Source organism: Callospermophilus lateralis, chromosome 16 (genome assembly GCF_048772815.1).
Source record: "Callospermophilus lateralis isolate mCalLat2 chromosome 16, mCalLat2.hap1, whole genome shotgun sequence".
Taxonomy (NCBI): domain Eukaryota; kingdom Metazoa; phylum Chordata; class Mammalia; order Rodentia; family Sciuridae; genus Callospermophilus; species Callospermophilus lateralis.
Window position 1 is genome coordinate 91,088,168 of NC_135320.1, and position 21,955 is coordinate 91,110,122.

At 59.5% G+C, this 21,955-nt stretch overlaps 1 protein-coding gene across 1 annotated transcript; it reads right to left on the reverse strand.

Annotated features, from left to right (window-relative positions):
• Positions 1-1,869: 1,869 nt before the first annotated feature.
• On the reverse strand, positions 1,870-9,917 carry Fam83h (family with sequence similarity 83 member H). The gene is made up of 5 exons (XM_076835894.2): positions 9,841-9,917; positions 6,745-7,206; positions 5,843-6,007; positions 5,648-5,772; positions 1,870-5,423 (listed from the first exon to the last, which is right to left on the reverse strand). Exons 2-5 carry the CDS (start codon positions 7,189-7,191, stop codon positions 2,651-2,653), a joined length of 3,510 nt encoding a protein of 1,169 aa, XP_076692009.2. The 5' UTR covers positions 7,192-7,206; positions 9,841-9,917; the 3' UTR covers positions 1,870-2,650.
• Positions 9,918-21,955: the final 12,038 nt, after the last annotated feature.

Here is a 21,955-nt window from a genome sequence, read left to right on the forward strand (position 1 = left end):
CCTAAAACCTTGCTGGTGACTGCAGCCTGTGCACCACCCACGGTGGCCCCTGGTGTGTGTCCAGGTCTTGGTAGGAGGTGGATATGTCTTGTCGGGCTCAAGGCTACTTCCTCTAGTCACTGCCAAAGAGCCTGGTATGAGTCCAGGCCAGCAGTGTGAGGGCTGAAGAGACTGAAGGGGCCAGTGGGTGTCCTGGGTGCTGCACGTCCACCTGACCCTGGGCTGGCTGGCAGAACACAGGAAGGCCACTTCCCCATGTGTTGCTGGCAGAGCTCACATCTGAAGTGACTGGCTCTGTGAAGGAAAATGGGCAGGAAGGACCAGGCTTGGGCAGGGGCAGGGGCCATTGGCCTGGGCTGCAAGGTTGGGAAAGCAGAGAAACCTGCCTAGGTACAAACCACCTGCACCTTGCTGCAGTCACCAGCAAGGTTTTAGGGCGGGAAAGGGACACCACTTTCTCTTTGTGGCTCAGAGTTGCAGTCACAGGGTGGTTTGTACCTAGGCAGACAGGAGGCCCATCATGGAGCCAAGTGGCTGGTGGCTTGAGTGGGCTGCTGGGGGCAGGGGTGTTTCCAGAGCCTCGGGCATAGCCCCAAAGGGAGAAGAGCAGGCTGTGGCAGTCCTGTGGGCAGGGAGCTGGGCAGCAGGGCAGGAATAGCTCAGGACAGGAGCTGCAAGGTAGGGCTGGGGGGAGGCCCCTGGGGCTGGTGACCAGGGAACCCCAGGTGAGTGCTCCCAGAGCGCCTAGAGAGGACTCAGGTGAGGTGGGGAGGGCCGATGGAAGACGTGGAGAGGCTCTGCAGACCCAGAGGTGTGGTCTTGAGTGCTGCTGGCAGGGAAGGAGGGGCAGGGCCACAGGGGAAGGCCCTAAGGCTAGTGGTTGCAGTGTGTTTGGGGGGGCGTTGTTTTTGTTAATGTCAGAATGTGCAACAGCAAGTTCCAGTGTCTAATTTGTCAAGATATAGAGGGTGCAGCGGTTCCTCTCCTTCAGGGGAGAGCCTGTCCACTCTGAACAGTGGCCCAGGAGGAGACCTGGCCACCAGCAGAAGCTGGCCAGCAAGCAAAGGCCATGAAAGGCTTGAGCTCTCCTGGCTCCCAGGAGGCCTCCTCCTCCTGACCTGAAGTCCCTGCGGTCATCCTTCCTGAGCAGTGGCTCTGGGACCCAAGCAGCGAGTGGTCTCCGTCCTCCAGCTGCCTAAGGCAGAACCGTCCCCTTCGCTTACTGTCCTGTTTCTCATACCCTTTCCCTATTGGGACTTATTTTAAATTAAAACAAATCTATCTGAAAAGAAACAACAGAACACAGAAACCCTTTCACAACGTAAGCCCCCACTAGCAGGGCCTTTCTAAGCATTTGGTGACAAAACATGTCATTCCCAACCAATTAAAATGATTTAGTGGAGCTGGGCTCGGTGGCCCACACCTGTAATCCCAGTGGCTCAGGGGGCTGAGGAAGGAGGATCCGAGCTCAAAGCCAGCCTCAGCAACTTAGCAAGACCCTGTCTCAAAATAAAATTTAAAATGGCTGGATGTAGCTCAGTGCTAAAGTGCCCCTGGGTTCAATCCCTGGTACCCCCTCCTCCCCCCAAAAATTAACGGAGATGGAAAAAGACATAAGAATGGTAAACCAGGAGTGTCTTGGACAGATTTTGCATGTTGGTGATGAAACAGGAAAGGATCAAGGGCAAGGTGGAGCTAGGGTCTTATGGGCACCTGCAGGGCAAGGGTCACCCCACTCGCAGGGATTCCCAGGACCTCTGCCCTGGGGAAGGTGGCCAGAGCTCAGGCCCCACCCCATGGGACAAGTGTGCCACATCCCACCCTTCTGGGGTGTGGCACTTGTCTGGGAGCCACTTAATCAGACTTGGCTTCAGGGTCAGTCCAGTCTCCATTTTATTATGCTGCAGAGCCCAGGACTCGCCTCCTGGCCACCCAGGACTTTACTGTGTGAGGGGCAGACTTGGCTGAGGCAGCTGCAGTTTGGGCAGCAGGGCAGCCCCTCTGGGGTCCCCTTCATCCCTCCTTCTCAGAGGCCTGCCCTGTGCCTCCCAAGAAAAGCTTCCTTTGGGTCCAACCACACTCTTCCTTTACAAACTGTCCGCCACAGTCCTTCCTTCCCCACAAGAGGACGGGCACCAGGAGGAGAGGGAGCCACTGAAGGACAGGGGTGAGGAGGCAGGGTGGAGAGGCTGGCATCAGAACCACAGGTCTGAGAAGAGAGCCCTGAAAACGGAATCCCTGAGGAGACAAAAGACCCCTAGAGATGGGGAGACTGAGGCACAAGTGTTGGGTCCCTGCAAGCAGGACAGAGGCACAGAGAGAAGGGTCCCTGAGGTGAGTGAAGGTCCAGAGGGGATCTGAGCCCAGGGAAATGGAAGAAGCAGGAGAGAAGGGTGCTGAGGAGCAAGGGTTGGTGAGAAAAGGCACCAGGCCACGGACTGAAACCCTGGGGAGGACAGGCCAGGGCCAGGGCAGGGCAGCTGCCAGGGAAACCCACTGAAGCTGAGCTCTGGTGGGTCCGGTCTGGCCCTTGGCTGCTCTGGAATGAGGGATGGTGGCTGCCACTCAAACACAGGGACACGGAGCTCCCTGCCCAGCGGATGCAGGGTGGCAGTGAAGCACCTTGACCTGGGCTGGTGGACCAGGACACTCACTTCTTGCCCTTGAGTGTACCCAGGATCTTGGGCACGAACTTGCCCACCTTGCTGTCCCTGGCATCCTCCTCCGCCAGGCCATCCCCTGCCCCAGAACCACCAGCCTCTTCCTTTTTACAGAAGACCTCAAAGCGGCTGTAGACGCGCTTCTCCTTGCGCATGCTTTCCATGCGGCGCAGCAGGCGGTCGCGGTCCTCTGCGCTGGCAGGTAGGGTGCGGCTCAGCCGGCCTTGCGCACCCAGACTGTCTGACCGGAAGATGGCTGAACATTTGTCCTTGTCGGACATGTCTGGGGCCAGGCCTCCAGGAGCTGGTGAGCGGCCCAGCTCAGGGCTGCTGTGGGCTGGGCCTGGGCCTGGGGCTGGAACCCCACGATGCTTCTGACCATGGGCACTGATCTGCTCCAGAATGGCCTTAGTGTCATCTCGTAGGTTGCTGCTGTATAAGGCATTGGCCGTGGCAGAGGATAGCCGTGCCCTTGGGCCCCGCTCATCCCCTGCAGTAGCCTCTGTACTATCACCTCGGCCCAAAGATGGTCGCCGGGGACTCTCTGGCTGCCCATTCTCCTGTGGCACTGGGAAGCTGCCCTCATCCTCCCCGCGACGCTCATTCTTGGGGCTCAGCAGCTGCCTGAGGCGGAGGGAGCCTTTGCGTAGGACTTCCATGGGGCCTCCAGCCACCTCCTCTGTGGGCCCAACCTTAGGAGACTCACTGGATGAGGCAAGGGTGAGACTGCCCCTGCGCTCAGGCACAGGGGGCACCGGGCTGCTCCTGCGCTCAGGCACAGGGGGCACCGGGCTACCTCTGCGTTCTGGATAGGTCGAGGTGGGGCTCCCCTTGGGTTCAATAAATCCTGTAGTTGGGCTGCCTCTCCGATTGGATAACCCTGGCGTGGGGCTCCCCTTCCGCTCTGGGTAGGCTGAGGTGGGGCTCCCTTTTGGCTCAGAAAGGGGCACCTGGTGTGCAGCAGGCACTTCTGGAGGGGGGCTGTCCCGCCCCTGCGGGGAGGTGGAGCGGCCCTGGGCAGAGAGGAAGCGGGAGGGCAGGCGGTCAGTGCCACTGCGGCCCAGCGTGTCAAGAAGTTGAGCAGCAGTGAGGGAGGCGGCTCCCGGCTGCCGCTCCGCCTCCTGGTGTAGCCTCTGGGCAAAGGAATCACGCAAGTCAAGCAAGCAGCTCTCCAGGCTGCGGTGCTCGCCCCCGGCTGCGCCTGGTGCGGTCACCTCTTCCCGCCAAGCTTGGGACATGACAGCCTTGCTGTGGCTGGAGACAGTGACCGCACCTCCCCCACCGCTTGGGTCACGGGCTGGACCCTTGTATTTCTCCAGCAGCTCGGCCACTTTAGCAGAGGCGGTGGAGCGCATGGCCTCTCCACTGGGACCCAACGTCTCGTTGACCGTTTGTTCCTTGTGCAGCAACTGCACCTTCTCAGTGGTGGCAGTTGTGGCGCCTCCAGAGCCTTCAGCCTGCGCGAAGATGAGCGAGGAGCGCAGCCTGGAGCTGCGCTGGATGAGTGGGTTTAGGCGTGAGCGGAATGAGTCCTGCTTGACCAGGCCTGCCTCCTCCGAGCCCTCGCGCTCCGAGCCCTCGCCCCCACCGCTTCCCGAGCCTGGCCACAGGCCCTTGACTGGCAGGGTGGCAGGGACACGGAAGGCCGCCCGGCCCCCAGGAGCCAGCACGTCATCTTCGTAGACGTCAGCGTCCATGGGTGTGGGCAGGCCCTCCTCACCCACATCCTCGTGGCACCCGCTGAGGTAAGAGGCCAGGCGCCAGTGCCGCAGCCCCGCTCGCCCCTCTGGCCCGAGCCTGCGCTCGGGATCGGCCTCTGGAGCCGCCTCTGGGCCTTGCCTCGCCACCGCCTGGCATGGGAAACGCTGGCCCAGGTTGGGGCGCTGGGCCCCGCCGGGTTCCGGGCCACCAGGACCGGGCTTGAAGGCAGGGTCCGAGCCGTGGCGCACCTCACGCGAGGCGCTGGAGGGCACGTACTCCAGGCGCTGGTGCACCTCGGGGCCCAGCTCGGGGAAGCGCGGCCCAGCGCCCAGCGCCAAGTCGTCCGGGTCAGCCAAGCCCGGGCGGCCAGCGCGAAGCTTCTCGAACAGGCCCTGCGGACGGGTGGGTGCGAACTGTGGGTCCCACTGGTAATGATGCTGGTAGAGCTGGTCGCGGTGGAAGTGGCTGGTCTGGAAGCGGAAGTCGTCCCCGTGACTCAGGAACGTCTGTCGGGACACCTGCCGCGCAGCCGCGAAGTTCTCCACCGCGCCTGCGCCGTCGGCCGCCGCGTAGCTGTGCCGCTTGAACGCGTCCATCTCCAGGTGCCGCGCCTGGAAGAAGCCCCGCGGGACCCCGAACTCCCCGCTGGGCCCTACTTCCGTGTCCAGCCGTCGCGACAGTGGCCGCATCCCTGCATGTGGCTCCAGAGCGCCCCCGGGCACCCGGGGCAGCTCCTCCCTGCGGAAGGCCGAAAGGAAGTGGCGATCTGGGTCCAGGAAGGAGGGGAAACCCAGGCCTTCTTCGCGGGGCGGAGGGAACAGCAGGTGTGCCCGTTTAGGGAAGGAGAAAGGGGTTGGCGCCCCAGGGATGCCCACCAGGGGCCCAGCCCCGGAGTATGGAGCCAGGGCATAAGTGTCCATGCGGGCCAGCGCCCCAGCTGAGGGCACCAAGGGCTCAGACTGTGCGAAGAGGATGCGGAATTCTTCGTCGAAGCTGGAGACCAGCTCTCCCTGGAACACGTGTGCCAGGCTGCGGTGGATCTTCTCGAAGGACCACATGAAGCTGTGGGTGGGTGGGTGCGGGTCAGAGTCAAGGAACGGAGTGAGGGAGCACTGGCCTGCAGTGCTGGGTGGGACACACAGAGTCCCAGGGTGTGTTAGGACCTGGGCCAGGCCAGGCTATTAGGGTCTACAGGAGTGCTCCTGGTGAGGAGGGGCGGGGACACCCAGGGAGGCTCCAGAGGGGGGAGGGGGAGGGACCGACACCCAGCTGGGCACCCTGCACACCTGTAGCTCCCGCTCATCACCACGGCACAGTCTACAAGCAGGAACTTCTCTTTCACGTGGCCCTTGAAAGACTTCCCAGTGCGGCAATAATAGGTGGGGCCAGCCACAGTGCGCACACGCAGGAACTGAGGAGGGAAAGGAGTCAGGTCTTCACCAGGGTCTTTCCTGGTCCACCCCACCTGTCCACTCACTCACATCCACGTGGTGCAGGTTGACTCGGCATTTTTCCGCCATGTCCAGAAAGTGCTGTGCATTCATCTCATCCAGCAGGATATAGACGGGGACCCTGCGTGCAGCAGCCTCCAGCACCTCGCTGAGCAAGTCCACATCAGTGAACATGTCCATCACCACGGCCACCACCTGCAAGCACCAAGTCAGGAGGGAGGGTGGAATTTGTTGTCCCCACCCCATTCTTCAACCTACCCAGGAGAAGGGAGAGCTATGGACCATGTGAACCCCATTCCCTAGCAGCCATGTCTGGGAAGGTGGTCAGGAGGAAGGGACCTGACAGGGGTCATGGGGCTGCTAGCAGGGTGAGTGGCCCACATGGGAGCAGAGGAAGGGACAAGGCCTGCATCCTGCTTGGGTCAAGGGGAGCCCCTGCAATCTCTTCTGCGCTAACCCCAGACTGGATATCAGGGCTGAGGCCCAGACTCCAGGTCTGTTCTCAGGAAGGGGGCACTGCCCTGGGATGGGAGAACAGGGGTCTTTAGCAGCTGACCCTGGTTTAACAAGCCATCTCTGCTTGGGAGGGGAGGAAGCTTTGAGCTGGCCAAGGCCCATCAGGCAAGTCTAGAAAATTCTTGGGACAAATCCATGCTAGGAGAGAACCAACATCCCAGAGCCTCTGGGCGTCTGGACATCAACCACTAGCCATCCTGTGCAGACCCTGTATTGGCCCAACCCTCAGTGACCTGGAAGAATGCTGCCAGGAAGCCCCTGCTGCAGCTTGAAGCCTGGAAGGCCTGGCTGGCCAGTCCTCGCTCACCTCCGTGCTGGTGCTGGTTGTTTCTCCATCCCCTCTCCCTCCTCCTTATGCTTCCAGGTCCAGCCCAGGTCACCCTCCCCCACTGCCCACAGAGCCTGCAACGGTGCACCTGCTGGGCAGAGCGGATCATCCTTCGAGCCTCATCCTTGATGCTGGGGCTATCAGGTGGCGGCGGCTGCACTAGCGTGGTGACTTCAGTGCCCTGGAAGCCGAAGGTCAAGGGCCAGCCCAGGTCAAGCTCAGGAACTGCCTGGTCTGAGTTCACTGGCCAGTATGTGCCCGAGGAGCCATCCATGTCCACATCAGGAGGGCTGCCTTCAGGGGGCTCCCGGGCAGCATGCTGTGGGGGCTGAAGGTGGCGGTTCACATGCTCTAGCTCCTCAGGACACAGGAAGTCGGGTGCCCCCTCTGTAGCCAGGAAGCGGTTATAGGCTTCTGGTCCACCCTCTGCCAACGCATCCACCGCCAGGCGGTAGTACTCTTTGTAGTGAGGTGGCAGGTACCCAGGCGCCAGTGGGTTATCCCCCTGCGAGGAACTCTGAGAGCGGCGAGCCATGTTGGGGCCAGGGGCCTGGAGAGGAGACACCTTAATGAGGGGCAGGGGCATTGGGGCCCGCTCCTTTACCCTCACACAGGGTTTCCAGAGACTTCAGGGGACTGGAGTTCAGCCCATACCTGGAGGTCTCCCCAGGCCTAGGATGCCCCCTAGTTGGAAGGACATCAGAAGTGCCAGGCATGTCACAGGAATCCCAGCCCTGATCCCCTTCTTCTGCCCTTATTGGTAGGGATCCTGCTCTCATGAGCCCTTTCCCATAAAGACAGATTTTAACAGTTTGATGGCTGGTTCAAAGACAGACAACCCTCGCTGGACTCACTATCAGCAGCCCCTTCATATTGCTGTGGTCCCTAGCGCAGTGCCCACTGGTCGAGGCAGTGCTGTGCCTGCTGCCTGGGAGACCCTGGACTAGCTGCTGTGCCTCTCCAGCCATCACCTCCACCACACAGCACAGCCAAGAGGGTTGACAGGACATACCAGGCTGTGACTTCATCCTGGGATGGCATAGCCCTAGGCCCCACCCACTGCCCAGGGCCACACCTCTTCCCATCCTTAGGGTTTCACTGGGACTCCCACCACCTTCACTGACCTCCCAGTGCTCTGACCCCCAGGACTTGTTCCTGCTTGCCAGCACCCCCACCTGTTGCCACTGTCTCATCTTGAATGAAACTTCCCTGGACCAGAGCCCTTTGCTATAGGCCTGTACTTCATACCCTCCCGTCCTGTCCTTGCCTAGCCCAGCCCCATGGCAGTTGGGACCTTTCCAAGTCCTTAGGTCACTGCCTTCCTCCTGCTAAGACACTAAGAATGGTATCAGCCTTTTCCATGGCTCAGTCTCATGCCCTTCACACCTCCCCACTTGGTGGCTGGCCTCTAGGATGCTGACCAGCATGACCACTGAATATACTTAGAGACTGACCTCTAGGCCTGCAAGAGCACCCAGAACCGCTCACCCTGTCCCCAATGCTCCTGTCTGGGGATGGGGCAGACTCCTGCTCTGCTTAGCACACAGGTTACTGGATGCCAGTCCCAGATGGGGAAGTGGCTCTGCCTAGGGGGAAGAGTGTACCCCAAGGTGTGGCCAGGAGTGCTGACAGGATGGGGCACTGGCCTTGGGCTACACTGGGTTGGAAGCCATACCTGCCTGAGAATGTTGGGGTCAGGCTCTGCTATGTATACCCTGGGACCTGTGCCACCTGGCATTCCTGGGGGTGACATTCTAACTAAGACAGAATGTAACGGCCAGGGAATGCCACCTGGCCCACTTGTCCCAGGAAAAACTGTTCTTCCTTCTTGGGGCACTGTCCTGACCACACAGTCTCCCTTCATGCTTGATGTGCGGGGTGGGGCACAGTCCTGTGGTACAGCAGCAGGCCTGGCAGCCTACCTGTGAGTTGAGTGTTGGCCTGTCTGCCTGGACAGGCCTCACTGCATCTGACCATTGTGGCAGGATCAACGATTTACCACTATCTGGTCAGGCTGTATGTGGGCAGTGTCTGACTGGACAGGCCTAGAGGCACCGGCCTGCTAATTGGGGAGGCGTGGGGAAGACACGCTGGAAAGGCCACTGCTGTTCCTTCCGATTTCACTGGGGAAGGGAACAGATTCATCGGGAGTGGGGAGGACAACTGTCCAGTTTGTGACCTCTGGTGAGGAGCCTTCCCACAGGCACTACTGGTTTGAAGGGGCGTCCCAATCCTGCCTGGCCACCCCCACCCCCAGGAGCCTGGCCTCACAGCAATGCTTACCACCTCCAATCACCTTACCCCTGTTTCTTTAAAGGGCACGAATCCCTCTGGACTGCGGACTGGGAAATGGCCACTCCCCATTCCTCAGTGAAGCCCCATCAGCCTTCTTCTCCTTCTCCCCATTTACCTACCCACCTGGGCCCCGAGGGAGGAAGGGGCCTAGCCCACCCAGACCAATGACTCAGCAGGAATCCTCTGCGGCTGACCTCTGACCTGAAGCCTGGAAGAGCCTTAAAGGCCCTCACCTCCACTTCAAGGACCCGATCCTTCCTACCTGGGCAGGAAGGGAGATTCCATGGGAAGGATCTGGGCTCCTACACAAAGTGAGATAACCAGTGGTCAAAGACTGAGGCAAGGGAAGGGGCAGGATCAGGAAGACGGGAGGTGGACCTTGGCTGGATGGGCTCACAGACCGGAAGTCGATGAGTTATAGCTTGCGGAGTGGGCACAGCAGGACCTAAGGGTGTCATGTACCCCAGGAAGCAAGTTAGCGGCTGTCCAGGCCAGGTGCCCCATCGGCTCACTCCAGTCCAGGAACATGGGCTCAAGGGGCACAGGCCTCCCGCTCTACCTGCCCAGTACACTACCCCAGTCCATGGCAGCCTTGGAGGAGGGCTCCCAGGAAGAGAAGCGAAGGCAGAAGCGGGTCAGACGCAGAGTCTCTAGCAGGGGCCCGGACCCTTTCGCTCTGGGCTCCTCCTGGGCCGGCGTCGTAGGGGTCTTCTCACCCAGAAACCTACAGCGTCCCGGCCCTTCGTCCCCCGCCGGGCCCCGCAGGCCAGGCCCGGCCAGCCCCACGCACGCGGCCGCGCACCCTGCGCCAGCCCAGGTGAGGGCGCGCAGAGCCCCGAACTCTTCGACGCGCCGCGCCCGCCCGCTCCGGCCCGGGAGGGGGTCCTACCTGGCCAGGTGCGCGGGGTCTCGGCACAGGGGCAGCAGGAGCCGACCGCCGCCCAGCGGCCTCGCGGTCCGGTCGGTCCGGCAGCCACTCCCCAGCGCGCCCGCCCGGCCTGATTCACGCGCCCGCCCCCGCCCCGCCCGCGCTCCTGCCTCCTGCCTGCCCGGGCAGCACCTGGGCGGGGCGGCTCCGCCCGCGGCGCGCCCGCATTCCTGCGCCCGCCGCGCCCGGACCCCCGCCCCGACCCCCGCCCGGACCCCGCCCCCACCTCCGCGCCCCCGACCCCCCCCGCGCCCCCCCCTCGACCCCGGCCCGCCCGGGCCCCGAGTCGCGCCCGGGACCCTGCAGAGCGCCGCCCGAGACCATCAGGGCGCCCACTCCAAGGTCCCCGAGCCCCCTGGTGCCCATCTGTGAGCCAAGTCTCGAAGCCCCTACTTCTGACCCCTGACCCTCGCCCCGGAAGTCCGGGTGACTCGGAAGTTCCGGCTCAGTCGCTAGGAAACAGGCGGGCCCGACGCGGAGGGCGGGGCGTCTGGCCTCCGGGCTCGGAGAAAGGCAGGTGAGGCAGGTGAGACCGTGGGGGCGGCGCCGAGCCGCGGCAGGGCCCGACCTGGGGACCCCGTGCATATGGGTGTCCCCACCAGTCGGGGGCGGTCCCCTCTCATTATCCCCAGGCATAGTGGATGCCGAAACATGTAGCGGACCCTGCACCCCAGACCCCTGCACATATGGGACCCCACATGCATATTGGGTCCCCCCTTGCACTCTGAATCCACAAGCACAGGATATCCCTCATGTGCACAGAATCTTACAAGCACCCAAACCTCACACATGCTGTCCACTCACCAGGACTAGGTACCACACCCCTCCCATATAGGGACCCACCCCACACATAAACAGGACCTCATGACTGCTCATACACCAATTCTGAAAGCAGGGAACCTCCCCTCACATGCATTTGGCCCTACATGTGCAACAAGAGTCCCTCATGTACTGGGGGCCCTCTAAGTCCCAACCTCCTACAAGGAATGGGGACCTTATGCACATGGAAGGTACACACCACCTCTAGCTTGCACACAGGAGGCCCAGTTCTCCCTCAGACCCTCCTATAGGGTCCTCCCCCACTTCAGCCCAGCCCATCTGTCCTACCATTCGCGACCCAAGGGCTCACTCCCTGACATCCAGCCTGAGTCCTTTCTGCCTGCCAGCCTTCAGTCACCCCTGCTTTTTGTCTTCTAGTGACCATCCTGTTTTCAGGGTCACCCCCAGTTTCTCCATTTCCTTTCCCACCCAGCAGCATCCCACTGGTGTGCTGGAACTCCTGTGGGGTCAGACCAGCTCTGGGCAGTGGCACTGCGCGAGTCCCTGGTGTGTGAGGGGAGCTTGGTGAACTCCCAGGCAAGGAGCCCCCCCAGGGAATGAGCTGTGGGGTGAGCCTGGTGGGCCCAACCACAGCGTCTGTGGGAGCCAAGAGAAGAGAGGGTCTAAGGGTAGGGAGGCGCGGGTGTGAGGGGTGCCAGGTCTGTGTGGAGGAGTCCTCAGACGAGTTCATTAGACAGCCAAGTTGTTTGGACCAGGGAGATGGGTGCTGACCACTAAATCCCAGGGTCCCAGCAGGATGGACCAAGCCAGAGGTGGTCAAGCACGTGAGAGTGGACGGGATGTGCTCCTGCCGCACATCCTGCTTCTGGGAATACACATCCGTAAGCGGTGGGCAGGGAAGTGTGCTAGAATGTCCATGTCTCTGCTGCCTGCCCACCCAGACCCAGGTGGGGTGTGATGCTGTTCCCCACTACTCCCGTCGTCCGCACCTCTAATCATACCCTCCCTGGGTCTTCCCATTCCCAGGAGAATGAACAGTAAGAAAGCAGGGGCCAAAGCTGCATCGGGGAAGTGGCAGACATCACCCCCTTGGCCCAAGCCAAGAGCTGCTGTTGGTGAGTACACCCTTTGACCCAGGGCACTGCCACTCAAACACTGGCCTATGACCCTCTGCAGCCATGAGACCCCCTCTAAGTAAGGCCCTTCCCTCCGAGAGTGGTATCCAGGGATCTCTGAATGGGGCTTAGGATGGATATGCTCACATTCAGAACCCAGATGCCACCCAACCCCGGCCCTGAGCCTTGCACCTTTGGGGCTGTGGTAAGGGCTGGGCACAGCTTTAGAATCCATGCCAATGGGAAGGGGCACACATGGGTGAGAGGGCCCCCATTGTTGAAAACAGTTTTGAGCTGGGCATGGTGGCTCAACACCTGTAATTCCAGCTACTGGGGAGGCTGAGGCAGGAGGATCACAAATTTAAGGTCAGACTCAGCAACTTAGTGAGACCCTGTCTCAAACAAACAAAAGGTTGGGAGTATTGCTCAAAGGTAGGATGCTCCTGGGTTCAATCCTCAACACCCCTGAAACAAAACAGCCAGCTTTGAGAAAAGTCTTGGCTCCAAGTTGGGAATTCTTAGGCTAAGTTCAATAATCGCTCACTTCTCTTCTGTGGCTGGAAAGGGACAGCTCACCTGGGCTAGCTCCTGCTGAGCATCAGGAAAGGGACCTCCCCGTGCCCACCCTGCTTCAGCAGTTATCACCCCTGCTCTAAGTGCCATTCACTCTCTGTCACTGCTGCTAACACCTCCCAGGTGGCGTCTCTTGGCCCTTTGCTCCAGGCCTTCCTGGGGTCTGTGCTTGCTGAGGGAGCACGGGCCCACCCCACATGGGGCTCTACAGCTTGAGCCGGGCCCAGCCCAGAGAACTCCATTGCCCAGGATCTGGAGGGGTGGTGGTGACTCCTCCAACCCAAGCCAGGTTTAGATCCTAGTTACCTAAAATAGCCCCAGCTGCGTCTGAGGCGGACACTCCTCCTGGAATGAGGATAATGGGCACAGGGACCGCGTGCTGCCTCTGTGATCTCAGGCCCTGGTACTGCACTGCAGTAAACGGGGCGGGACAGGCCGACCTGAAGCTGTCCAGGAAACAGGGGCTGGGGGTAGGCGAGCATGCTCCTTGCTCTGCTGCCTGGAGAGCAAGCCCACCTAGGCTGTGTATGCCTCAGCCTGCCCACTGCCCAGGCTCCCTGACCTAGGATGTCTGGGTTCTCTGCAGGGACAGCTTTGTCGCTGAACAAGTGCCCTCCCTTGGCAGCTTCTGCCCACTAAGCACTGGGAAACCTAGGTGGACTGCATCCTTGGTCTTGGCAAGGCCCCGTGCAGCCCTGCCAGCTTCCTTTGGCAAATATGAACACAGCCACAGAGCTCCTCAGCCAACCTGGCCTCTGGGCCCTCACAGATCTGTTGGATGCAGTGACCACCATGCCCACAGGCTGTCCTGGGCCCCTCCCCACACCCTCTCCAGGCCTTACCTGGCCTTGGGTCTGCAGTGCCTCCAGGCCCTCACTCCGGAGCTGCTCCAGGGCCACGGCCAGCTGCAGCCCCTCCATGTGCACCCAGGCCTGCTCCTCCTGCAGCTGCTGCAGCCACAGCTGCTCTTCCTGCAGCTGCTGCAGCCATAGCTGCTCCTCCTGCCACAGCTGCATCTGCAGCTGGACCTGTCGCCGCCGATCCTCCAGCAGCAGCTGCTCCTGGGCCAGGCACAGCTGGACTTCATGGAGCCTTAGCAGTTCGGGGCCCAGGGCCGGCATGGGGTCCCCTGCTTCATGGCCCTCCATGTGCTCAGGGAGGACCAGCACCAGCTCAGACCCCGCAGTAGTGGCCTGCACTGGCCTCCAGGCTGCCTCTGGCTGCTCTGTCCTGGCTGCCCTGGGGTGTCCCTGAGAAGCCAGCTGTGTGCTGGTCACGTGCCCTGTAGAGGCCACCCTGGCCTGGTCCCAAGGGCCCCCTGTAGTGGGGGGCGGGGGCTCAGCCCCGGGGCCCTGCTGCTTGGTGGCCTGTGGGGCCCTGCCTGCCTTCCTGCCCCGGGGCTTGCGAGCTCGACCCCGCTTCCCAGACATGGCCCTGATCCCAGGCTCTTTCCCCAGGTGCCTGCTCCCCGGGGCAGGGCCTGCTCATCCACTGGCTGCCTCAGTACGCAGCTCAGGGGGCATCCAGAGGCCACGGTGGGCTGCTTGCTCCCCACCACGATCAGCCCTGGGCTCCTGCCGTCCCAGGTGCCTTCCCTGTCCCTTGGCCGGCGCCCGTAGCACGGCAGCTCCTGGCTCTGCCTAGGGCCTCACAGGCCCTACTCAGCAGGGCTGGGCCACGCAGGAGTTTATAGGGACTCGGCGGCACGGTGGCTCACCCAGGCCGAGGGGCTGACTAACGTGCTGACACAGGGCACAGGACTGACGGGCCACAGGCCTCGTTGGCCAGACTGGGAGGGAGACTGAGAAACTGGAGGCGCCGCAGCAGCTAGACCGCAGTGCGCAGCGGCCTGCCTGGTCCTGCCTGGGCGGCACCCAGGCCCCTCACGCTCCCCCGCCCCACCCCTGGTCGCGGGAAACTTAAATTCCAGCCATAGAGCCAGGAGCTGTGTGCTGGCCACACTGACCATCAGGACTCAGTCCCTCACTGGGCATAGACCATCCCAGTGAAGTCCCAGCCCACCTGAGCACTTTCTGGGTAGCATGCTCAGTGGAGCCCCTCTGGGGCTTGGGCTCGCCTGGGTTCTGTGGAGGAACAGGATCCCGCTGTCCGAGCGTTGTGGTGTCCAGCGGCCCTGTGGGTTGGTGAAGACACCAGTTCTTCAGAGGCCCAGAGAATGTTTTGAGGACTGAGACGGGCAGAAAGGAAGAGCCTGGTCTGCTCTTGTGAGCAGGTGGGGACCTAACTGGGAGTCCAGCTCCCCTGCCCATTGAAACAGCCCAGGAGCCGACACGAGTCGCCTTTGGGTTCCCCCTGGGTGGCAGTGGGGTCCAGGGCCAGCTCCAACACTGGCCTTTCTGTCGGAAGGTGAGGCCTTAGATGGCCTCCTCAGTGTCTCCCCTGCCAGGAGAGGGGTGCTGCTGACACCCCCCACACCCTAGGCCTCACCCCAACCAGCCGGCCACACTGGCTGGACTGGTTTGCCTGGCCCATCCCCGTGCCACACTCCTCCTGCTCAGCCCTGCCCAGAAGCTCAGAAGCAGACAGGAGTTCCTGCCTGGAAGCCATGAGTTGGACAGCGATGGGAAGGGCTTGGAAGACAGAGGGACCCTGTTCTGACCACAGGGTGGGGGACAGTATGGGTGCAGGGACCAGCCTGCAGCAAGACTGCAAGAGGGCCAGCAGCATGGTGGTCCTAACCAGGCTGCACCAGGCCCACGCAGGACTCACAGGGCCTGGGCTTCCCATCCCAAGTTCAGGGCAGCTCTGCCTGCTGGCCCTGAGGGTGACCCAAGTCAGGTAGGCTCTGCAGTTGGAGGATGCTGTGAGGCAGCTCATTAATGTCTCAGTAATGACGTAACCTCCGCGGTGGCTCCCGGCAAGCTGCGACACAGCAGCCCTGCTGGTGTTCCATAAATGCCAGTATCATAACTATCTCCTGAGGTTGATGGGTGGTGGGGGACATTTCAAACCCAGACCACCCTGACTGCAGCTTTCCCCAGGGAGGCGGGGAGAGAATCGCCAGTCGCAGAGGAAGACAGAGCCGAGGGGGCCCACACCCCAGGAGATCCTTGAGGCCCCTGCAGGTGAGCGCCTACCCCACGTATCCGCGCCCTCTCAGCGGCCAGGCATGGTATGTGCGAAGGCGCAAGTGCGCGTGCGCGGTATTTGCGAGGACTTGTGTTTAGCGGCGCACGTCGGGGCGCAGGTCCGCAGCACTGCAAGCCCCTCCTGTTCCTCCTGCCTGTGCCTGGGGTACGAGGGAGCCTGCGATGGGCCTGAGTGGCCTGTCAGGGACGCCCTGTCCCTCCACTTCTCCTGCCTTCGTGGCGGTGGGGGGTCACCTGATCTGCGTGCGTCCCTGGCAGGAAAGGGTGCGCCCCTCGGGCCGCGCGTTCTCCCAGGGCTCCGGTCCTGGGCCTGCTCACCCCGCCCCTCCTTCTCCGGCTCACCTTCAGCTCAGACTTCTGCCCTTGCGCCCCAGCCCTGCATTCAGCTGCCGCCAAGCCCCGTCCTGGGTGTCCTGAAGCTCATCAGTGCATCAAAAACAATTCTCCACCCCTTGTCCCAGATTGGTCCCCGGGATCGCGCCCCGCCACCAGGGGGCTCCCTGCGTTCCCTGTTCTCCCTCCCTGGGCTCCCAGCTGCTCTCATGGGGCACGGCCTCCCACTTTGCTTCTTTTAGTAGAATCCTCAGAGGAGAGGAAGCAAGTGGCTCTCCCATCCCATAAAGGCACCCCTACACCATCCCTGAAAAAGGACACGGGGGCCAGAGAAGGTCTGTGAGGACTGATGCTGTTTTATGATAACTGCCTGTGCCTGTCGGACTGACCCATGTGGACAGTGCGTGGTGGAGACAGATGAGTTGGGAGAATGCCCTGAGCTGGAGATTGTGCTTGAAGGCAGGCAGAATGCTAGGTAGCAGGGTGCAGGCCAGGCTGGCCCCAGGGCAGTGTGCTCAGCAGGGCCAGCCACGCAGCTGTGTCAATGCTGCAGTCACCAGTTGTTTCCACGTCCCAGTGAGAAAGCCACTGTCAGGGCCTGTTCTTGGGGTCAGGGGAGGGAGGCTTGGATGTCCCCATTCTGCTCTCTGTCCTGGGAAGTGGGCCCTATAGGGCTGACCCCATCCTGCACGAAGGCCAGCTGCTCTGCAGGGCATGAACCAGGACACCACCTATAAACCCAGCTCGCTGGCCGGCTCTTGTTGCTGGATCGTGGGTCCCAGCTCAGAGAAGTGCTGTTGGGGTGCTGGGGCTGTGCGTGTCTGGGGAACCTGTAAGTATGTCCAGTAAGGTGTCCAGTTTGGCTGGAGTGAGGCTGCTCCTTCACAGTGGAAGGTACTGCTTGGAGCTGCCCCACCTCTGGTGCGGGCTTAGTCTGCACTGAAGTTGAGGGCACCTGCAGGCACCACCCTGTGGTGGTCCCAGGCTCATGCTCTGTGGGAGTGAGTCCTGTGTCCTTTGCATAAGGGACTGGTGGCCACCACCACACAGTGAGTTTCCATTCTGGGACTGTCCTAGAGGCTGTGGGAGCACACCTCTCCCTGCCCTGTTGCTGCCCCAGTCTTTCCAGCTTTCTGACCCTCTGCTGGACTCTCAGCCAGAGTAGATGACCTGGTGACGAGAATTCACTCCACAGGACAGTGTCTGTCCTGGGCTGGTATTTCTGGGCCACACAGACCCCCTTCTTGTCACTGTAGCCTCTCCCTTAGGGGCCAGCATCTGCCAGACAGTTGTGATGCCACCAGGTTGTCAGGTCCCTGCTGTGGTGGCACTCTCTGCCCGGTGGGCCCAGGCCACACCTTCCTCAGACCTCTGCATCCCTGCTGGCTCGACTTGTCCATCGGAGGTCCTGATGAGCTAGCTCTGCCTGTGCCAGTGCCCACTCTGTCTCCCTGTCCACAGCAAGTGGGTGGCCAGGGACCTCCTGGGTCTGCCCTCACTGCTGGCCTCGGGACCTTCTGGCACAGGGGCTGCCAATGGTGGCAGTGCAGCTGGATTGGTGCTGGTGCAGGGGTGACTGGGTGCCCTGCACAACCCTCTGCTCATCGTCCTCTGCCCCCAGAGGACAGTGGTGGACATGTGTGTGCTGTGTGCTTTGTTCACCCCATCCAGCCTGCCTCTCGCCACCCTTGGCCACCTGCACTCTGCTGTGTCCTCCATGCCAGGACCGTGAAGCAGAAAGCCAGCTTGTAGGAGGCCCAGGGGCCTGCACGGCACCCTTCCCTCCCACACCCCCGAAGGCTGCGTCTGTGAGTGTGAGGTCCATGCAGGCTGGCAGTCACGCCTCAGCTGACCTCTGTTTCCCCAGAAGCCCTCCCAGGCCTCTCAGTGTGTGGACCAGAGCAGCATCTCCCGAAGGGACAGTGTGCCTCTGAGGTCCTGGGAGCCTGCTGAGCACTGGGCCCTTCTTGCTGAATGGAGGCACTCAGTGCAGTGATTTGTGCCTCACCTTAGGATCTCCAGGCAAACCCAGACCAAGCCTTGCAGCCTCTACCTGGGCCAGCAGAGTGTTAAGATGACCCTGTCCTTGTCTTTCTTCCTTGCTGCAGTGATTACTGAGAACCTAGGTCTTACAACAGTGCACACTGAGCTGGGCGCCGTGGCCCACCCCTAGGATCCTGTCGGCTCAGGAGGCTGAGGCAAGAGGATCACGAGTTCAAAGCAGCTCCGGCATTAAGCAAGGCCCTTAGCAACTCAGCAAGACCCAGCCTCTAAATAAAATACAAACTAGGGCTGGGTTGTGGCTCAGTGGCCGAGTGCCCCTGGGTTCAATCCCCAGCACCAAAACTCCACCACCACCACCACCACACTGAGTGCCTCCACTCCTAGGGTTCACAGCCTCCTGGGCTCCAGCAAGGGAGCAGCAGGGCGTGCTGTTACCTGGCGAGGCTGAAGCAGAGTCTGTCGTGTGCCCCCTTCCAGCTTCTTGACATGCCCCCAGGCTCGAGGCGACTGTACCAGTCTCGTCTCCCTCCTCTGGCTCGCCCTTTCCGCCTCCCTCGGCCTCTTCTACCTAGATCCAGGTGGCACTGGATCTAGGTGGTGATGGAGGATCCCCCCACCACTCTCTTTCTCTCTTTGTTGGTGTCCAGGTTGAACACAGGTTCTCATGCAGGTAAACATTCTGCCCCTGGGCTACAGCCGCTGACCTTATTTCATCAGGGACTTTAACTCCCCTTTTCCCTGTACTCAGAGGTTCCAGGAAACAGAGTGTGGACATCTTGGGAAGAGGGCATTGTTCTGCCTACCTGGTCTTTACAGAGGCTCAGAGAGTGACCCTGGCCTTGGGTAGGAGGGTGAGGGTGCACTGCAGCCTTTGCCATTGAGGGCGACTGGTTTTGCATCTGCCTACCGAGTGCCAGGAACTGTCGACCTGTTGCGGTAAAGAGACCACAGCCAGCGGCAGCGCTCCTGGGTGCCTCGCCTGTTCAGCTTCCTGGAGTGCATCCTCTTCTGTCTTTGTTAATTTGCTTATGCAAAGGCCAGTCAGGCGAGTGGAATGGTGATGCTTTGGAGACTGCGCCTGCTTCCCTACCTTCCATGTTGGTATTAATGGACGCAGTTCCTCCAGGAAACAAAATACTAGCGACCTGGTTTGCTTTGGTGATGGAGGCAGGAAGTTTCATGGACTCCTGCGTGCTCTTCCTTCCATAATGACCCCTTGCTCCACTGGCCAAGGCGCCAGCATGAGTCTCCCGCCAGCAGCTGGATCTGTTTACCCCAACACATGGGACAGAATCACATCCCATCACACTGGATGGGGAGGGCCGGCCACAGCACCATCTGGCACTTGGCCTGTATCGTAGAGAAGATGCTGCTGCCATTTGCTTCATCTATTTTTTAGTGCTGACCAATTGTCTGGCAGCATATCTACAGTTTTTTGTTTATAAAATTTATCACCTGCAAAATAATTATATCACCTGCAAGATAATTTTACTCTTCCTTTCCAATTTGGGTGCAATATATTTCTTTTTCTTGCCTGATTGCTCTGGCAGGGACTCCCACTTCTGTGTTAAATAGAATGCATGGAAGCAGGCATTCTTTTCCTTCCATTCTTTCACCATTGAGTATGATGTTTGCTGTGGGTTTTTCATAAATGACATTTGTCAGACTGAGGAAATTTCTTTCCATTTCTAGTTTGTTGGGTGGTTTTTTCCTGAAAATGGGTTGAATTTTGTCAAACGCTTTCTCTGCACCAATCACAATGATCATGTGTGTTTTTTCCCCTTTCATTCTGTTAATATGTTAAAACGGATCAGTTTTCATGTATTGAACCATCCTTGCACTCCAGAAATGAGTCCCACTTGGTCAAGGGTCTGAGCCCTTCAGGGTGCTGTTGAATGCAGCTTGCTGGTGTTTTCTTAGGGCCTCTGCACCAATGCTCTAAGAGGTATCAGTTTAGAATTGGCTTGTGGCATCTGTCTGGCTTTGATATGAGGTAATGAAGGTCTCACAGAATGAATCAGGAAGCATCCCATACTCTTAACTTATTGAAAAAGGTGAGAAGGGTTGGTGTTACTTCTTTAAGTGCATCAGAGAATTCACCTCTGAAGCCGCCCTGCCCAGGGCTGTCTTTTGTTGGGAGATTTTGATCGTGAATCCATCCCTTTACACTTACAGGTCTGTCTGGACTTCCTGTTTCTTCATGACTAGACTTTCTAGCTTTTGTGTTTCTAGAAGTTCTGCATTTCATCCGGATCATCCTATGTGTTGCTGTACAGTTGTTCTGATGGTCTTTTTTATTCTGTGGACTCAGCAGTACTGTCCCCACTTTCCTTTCTTTTGGGGGAGCATACTAGGGATCGAACCCAGGGGCACTCACCCACGGAGCCCCATCCCCAGTTTGTACTTTATGAGGGGACAGGGTCTCACTGAGTTGCTCAGTGCCTCGACGTTGCTGAGGCTGGCTTTGAACTCACGGTCCTCCTGCCTCAGCCTCCCCAGCGCTGGGATGACAGGCTGAGCCACTGTGCCCGGCCCACTTTCATTTCTGATCTTAGTAGTTTGCATCTTTTCTTTCTTTTTCTTTATTCTCTAGTTAAAGGTTTGTTGATTTTGTTGATCTTTTTGAAGAACCAAGTTTCAGCTGCATTGATTTTCTTTTTCTCTTCTCCATTTCATTTATCTCTCATTATTTCCTTCTTTATGCTATCCTTGAGTGAGTCTTCCTCTTCTTTCTTCTCTTTTCTTTTTCTTTTTTCCCTCCACACTGGGAATTGAACCCAGGGCCTCATGCATGCTAGGCAGCTGCCTTGGCTTGCTTCCTCCCCGACTTATCCTCAGTTCTGTTTTAATTTTATTTTGAGACAGGGTCTTGCTAAGTTGCTGAGGCTGCCTGAGGCTTGGGGTCCTTCCGCCTCCCCCAAGTCACTGGGTCACAGACACGCACCTCTCTACTTGGCATGAGCCTTCTTTTCCTAGTTCCCTAAGCAAAGTGAGGTGTCCATTGGATGTCCGTGTTTAATGATACGAGCATTTGCCGTCACAGGCTCCCTCTCAGCACTGCTTTTGCTGCACCCCACAGATTTTGGTGGGTTGCATTCTGTTGTAATCCATCTCTGCTTTCGTTTTTGATACTGGCAATTGAACCCAGGGGCACTTAACCACTGAGCCACATCCCCAGCCCCCTTTATTTTTTATTTTGAGACAGCATCTTGCTAAGTAGCTCAGGGCCTTGCTAAGTTGCTGGGATTGGTCTGGAACTTGTGATCCTCCCGTCTCAGCCCCCAGAGCTCCTGGGATTACAGATGTGTGTCACAGTGCCCAACTGCGCCAGGTGTCCTGACGTCAGCATCAGCCCAGTACATGTTTGCGGCTGGTGTACGCTCTTGTATTCTGAATCTTATTGCTCTGTAGTGTCCTTCCTTGTCTCGATGTAAGAATCACTCTGTCTGATAGGGACAGCGCCAGCCCTTCAGCTCCTGTTTGCATGGAATCTCTTTCCATCTTTTCCTTTCAACCCGTCTGTGTCTTTGGATCTGCAGTGAGCCTTTCCTAGGTACCACAGACTCCTGTCCTTCTGTCAGTCTCTCTCTTTTGATTGGAGAGTGTTGTCGTCAGGTTTTCACTGCCGCGACCAGACGACCTGCTGAGAGCAGCTAGAGGAAGGCCTCCGGGTTCTGCCAAGGTCTGCCGCCATCTTGGGCAGTAGCTGGGCCTCCCAGGGCTGCGGTGCAGCCGCCTCTGAGTGCCGTGGCTGAGCACGGGGACTTCCTGGGCCCTCCGGTGCAGGCAGAGCGCCCCTGGGTCTCTTCTCACGGGAGTTCTTTCTTTTACATTCTTATGGTCTTTGGGTAAAGTATTTAGAATCTGTAATGTCTTTAACAACTACCGTTTCCTTAGTCCCAGTTTTATGACCAAACTGTAAGTTTCTAAAATCTTTCAGCTCTGCTTTCTGCTCCAGATTATCACAATGAACTTGGCTAAAAGCTGATACAATCTTCACTGACTGCCTGAACGCTACGCTGTCTAGAGTAAGAAGTCCATCATCTGTGAATCCAGCCTCACAGAAAGTCCCAAGACAGGGGCAGAATGGTCTCCACTTGTAGCCAAAGCCTGACACAAACGGCCTCTCTTCCAGTTCCCAGGAGTCCTCCTGCTGCTCTG

Coding starts and splice junctions, on each gene's coding strand:
- Fam83h (XM_076835894.2), bottom strand. CDS start 7,191: ATGGCTCGCCGCTCTCAGAGTTCCTCGCAGGGGGATAACCCACTGGCG. Junction 5,773..5,842: donor TCAACCTGCACCACGTGGAT/GTGAGTGAGTGG, acceptor TTCCCTCCTCAG/TTCCTGCGTGTGCGCACTGT. Junction 5,424..5,647: donor GTGATGAGCGGGAGCTACAG/GTGTGCAGGGTG, acceptor ACCCACCCACAG/CTTCATGTGGTCCTTCGAGA.